Source organism: Oreochromis aureus, linkage group 10 (genome assembly GCF_013358895.1).
Source record: "Oreochromis aureus strain Israel breed Guangdong linkage group 10, ZZ_aureus, whole genome shotgun sequence".
In the NCBI taxonomy this organism is placed as follows: Eukaryota; Metazoa; Chordata; class Actinopteri; order Cichliformes; family Cichlidae; genus Oreochromis; species Oreochromis aureus.
The window spans coordinates 25238933-25242776 of record NC_052951.1 but is presented as its reverse complement, the minus strand read 5'-3'; the positions used below and the strand labels follow the sequence as shown (position 1 = coordinate 25242776).

Below are 3844 nucleotides of genomic sequence, written 5' to 3'. Positions count from 1 at the left end.
TGTCAATAAAACACTGCATTAAGACCATTTCAGCCAGGACCTGGCAATGTTTTGGAAACCTGAATGAAATTTTGCTTCTGTGTGGTGACTCAGTGGGGCCACCAATAACGATTAGTACGAATACATCTGCTACCTTTATTGCAACACTACAAGTTCAGCATGGTTTAGCAGCTCCTACTGTCACGCGGTTTAAGTGTGAGTCTTGTGCAACAACAATACTGAAATTTGCCAGTAGCAGGATGTTGCAGATCAAACACCCACACAGATTTTATATTTTCATCTTTTATTGCTGTACAGAAGTTTAAACTCTGGCCTGAAAGACTTGAAATATTGTCATGAGTTAATCCGTGGGTGATACTGGAAAAGTTGCATATTTCTTCTCTTTCGGGAGTACTATGAGAGCTTGTCCATTTTTGGTCTCATCGGTCACCAGCTCAAGGAAGCCCTGGACTACTTCTGCAGACCTGCATCAAGAGGTACAGTTACCATGAATATTCATGTCCACTGCAAAATACTTTTAAAAACATAATGCAATTGTACAGACATTTTAAAGACTCACGTTAACACGCCAAGTTTTTCTATCAGTTCCTGGTTGGCACCTGCCAAGTTGGAGAATTGTCCCAGTCTGGACTGGACAGAGGAGAAGAGGTCCGTTTGAGCGAATCCCGGGCAGAGGGCATTCATCCGTATACCATAGCCTGATGCAACTGAGGCAGCCTAGTAAGAAAAAGTTAATCTTTATATTTTGTGTAGGTCTCGATTCAATAAGGTGCTCGGTGGAATTCCTGTTGCCATAATGTTAGTTGCCATCATGTTAGTCTGATCATTCTGACCTAGCATTACGCTCACAACTGATGCTCGCTGATTTTTTTCCCCAGACCATTTTACGTAAACCAGGGGTCCCCAATCCCAGTCCATGAGGGCCGGTGTCCCTGCAGGTTTTAGATCTCACCCTGGGTCAACACACCTGAATCACATGATTAGTTCATTACCAGGTCTTTGGAGAACTTCAAGACATGTTGAGGAGGTAATTTATACATTTAAATCAGATGTGTCTTTGACCTGTAACAGCTAAAACCTGCAGGGACACCAGCCCTCGTGGACTGGGACTGGGGACCCCTAATGTAAACCCTAAAGTGTGAACTACTTGGATTTTTCCAGCAGTTTCTGGAGTACTCAAAACCTCCATGCCATGTTTAAAATCACTTGAATCATCTTTCTTTTGATGCCTGTTTGAGCCTCAAGTCATATTGACCCAGTCAAGTTTTACTGGCTGATTAGACCATGTGTTAATGAGCAGTTGAACATGCAAGTTATAGCAGTGGCACAGACGCTCTAGTAGCCAATGACCCCCAACATGCAGCTTACACTGACTATCCACAAACAAATTGAAACTGATTTTTCCTGAAGTTGTGTCAGTTTCCTTACCGCAAATGCTCGAGTAAACCCAACCACTCCATGCTTGGTGGCTGTATACACAGGGCAGCAAGACAGAAGGCCAATACCTGTAGGATGGGTTGCAGTTCAATTTCAACTCAAGTTTTCCTTTAGCAGTCCTGATAGTTCAGGCTGTTCATGATTTCAAATGAAGTGATTAGCATGCATGAAATGGTCCTTTTAGACGCAAATACCCCTTTTTTTACCTGCTATGGATGCCACATTGACGATGACCCCTCCACGACCCCCAGTCAGCTTGTTCATGTGCTCGATAACCAGGTAAGCCCCCCTAATACAGCCAGCCTACGACAAAAGGCATCCATGACATTTGCAATCTCTTGCATATGTGATGTTGAGTAGCTCAATAGGGAATGTGAGTGTTTCTTACAAGGTTGATGCCAATAGTTTTCTCCCACATTATCTCATTGAAGATGCCAGCATTGTTGACCAGGATGTCAATTCCACCAAAGGTTTCTACAGTTTTCTGAAAGGCAGCTTGAGACACCACAGGAATAAGTCCTTTCAACACCAAGTGACAAAATTCAAGCCAATAAAAAGAAATTCATCTCTGGCTGTTTATTGGGAACTACAAGAACTGATGCAGCATTCCGATTCATGAAGCAACTTTAAGGTAGACTACAGAAGCATGGCAACTACTCCCTCAGGAATCTGATCAGCTTTATTAGCAGCATCTGCATTAGCAAAACCCTTGTGCTCGGGTAAAGTTCTGTTGGCTCATTGACTCCCACATGAACAGCCATTAATTTCTCATGGACTGAAGCTCCAGCTGCTGATAACGGCCCAGACTGTGACTCAAGCTGGTGAGTTTGTTTGATAAAAGTTTGCTGACTGGAACAAACTGAATCTACAAGTATTTGAAGGAAAGCAGATTATAAACACATCCAACCCTTTGCCCCCACATTTACATTTTGTTGTGCATGCATGTTACCTTTGATCTCCTCTCCTGACTCTACGTTGCACAGCAGGAACAGGACTCGGTCTGGTCCATGCTCTTTGTTCAGGGTTTCAACTAAACTCTGTCCTGCAGCTTCATTCATGTCCAGGATGGCCACCTATATATGCAGGACAACACATTTGGCATTTTGTTTTTGGTCACATCCTGCAGTAAAATGTTATGATTTACCCCCATGAAGGGTTTTTAGGCACAGACACTAAAGGAGGAGCTCAGGAACCTGTTTCTTTCCCATCCCTCTTCGGTGAGGATGAAAATTTCATTTTGAGTCATCAGACAGACCATTCCTTGGTCCATTCTTGCAAATACAACCCTAAAAATAAGTTACATTTCATTACTTAGAGTTTAAAACCATAAATGTTACCATTTTTAGTGAGAGATCTATAATAAATGCTATTAAATGATAGCAAGTTTCCCCTCCAACATCTACCTTCCAACACCACAAATACAGTAATTTAGTGGGCAACCAACTTCATACCAGGGGGATTAACTGAAGACAGTTTAATAAAAGGATGCAGTTCAAATCAGACTCATTCATCCTGACTTAACCTGTATTTGCTTCCAAACTCCAAATAGGCCAAGCAGTAGTTTACTTAGAGTATTTGATTTTAGTCACGCATGACCAGTAAAAACAAACTTATCTACTCTGGCACAGTTACATGCTCACTTTCATCACCACAAATCGACTCATCGATTGCAGGAAAAAAGTATTCAACCTCAGCACTTCAAAATGTGTAGCACAAGAATGATCTCCACATCTGAACTCAAACAGTACCTTGGCACCATTTTGCAGAAGAAGTTCAGCTATTGACCTTCCTATTCCCATTGCAGCTCCGGTCACTACTGCAGTTTTACCATTGAGAGCCATTTCAGCTGTTTCACGAGAGGAGACCTAGAGTAGATTTACAAGGAAATGGGAAAATGTTAAGCAGAGAGAAGTTGTGTGTTTTTATATGTCGCTGGTCATCAGGAAGCCATACAATTTCCAGCTGGTTCGAATATAGGGAGAGGCAATCAGAGTAAGTGAGTGCACCTGTAGGAGGTGTGGCTCTGCTGACTGAAGCTTGGCCCAACTCAATAAAACATCATTTGCCCTCATTTATTGAAGCTATGTTTTCTTTGCAGGCAATAGCAACTGTTTCTCAGACTTACTGAAGTGGAAACAGTCTAACTTAGTACGATGTCTTTGATACAGGCAACACAAATAAGTTAAATATTTTGGGCTAAATCCAAGTCACTGTTCAGTTTGACCAATGAAATACTTTGGAAATGTTTGAAATCTATTTTGACCTGACGTTCATAAATCTCTGAATCCCCACAGCCATTAGTGGAGCTGCATGTGGCCAGCAGATGGAGGTATGGAGCTGTGCAACTTTGTAGCCAATGTCTCTGATCTACTGTCAGAAAAGTGAATGAGAATGTCAAACACACCTG

The 3844-nt window shown here is 42.1% G+C and overlaps 1 protein-coding gene across 2 annotated transcripts; it reads right to left on the bottom strand.

Moving 5' to 3' along the window:
• Window positions 1-266: 266 nt before the first annotated feature.
• On the bottom strand, window positions 267-3372 carry LOC116319054 (15-hydroxyprostaglandin dehydrogenase [NAD(+)]-like). 2 transcript variants are annotated; one of them, XM_039617872.1, is made up of 8 exons: window positions 3186-3326; window positions 2631-2723; window positions 2387-2510; window positions 1826-1932; window positions 1644-1740; window positions 1429-1505; window positions 560-717; window positions 267-464 (listed from the first exon to the last, which is right to left on the bottom strand). In XM_039617872.1, the coding sequence occupies exons 2-8, from the start codon at window positions 2643-2645 to the stop codon at window positions 341-343; spliced, it is 702 nt and encodes a 233-aa protein (XP_039473806.1). In that variant the 5' UTR covers window positions 2646-2723; window positions 3186-3326; the 3' UTR covers window positions 267-340. The 2 variants fall into 2 exon arrangements, with proteins under 2 accessions (XP_039473806.1, XP_031594140.2); XM_031738280.2 differs by lacking the exon at window positions 2631-2723 and having other exon boundaries at window positions 3186-3372.
• Between the last annotated feature and the right edge of the window lie 472 nt (window positions 3373-3844).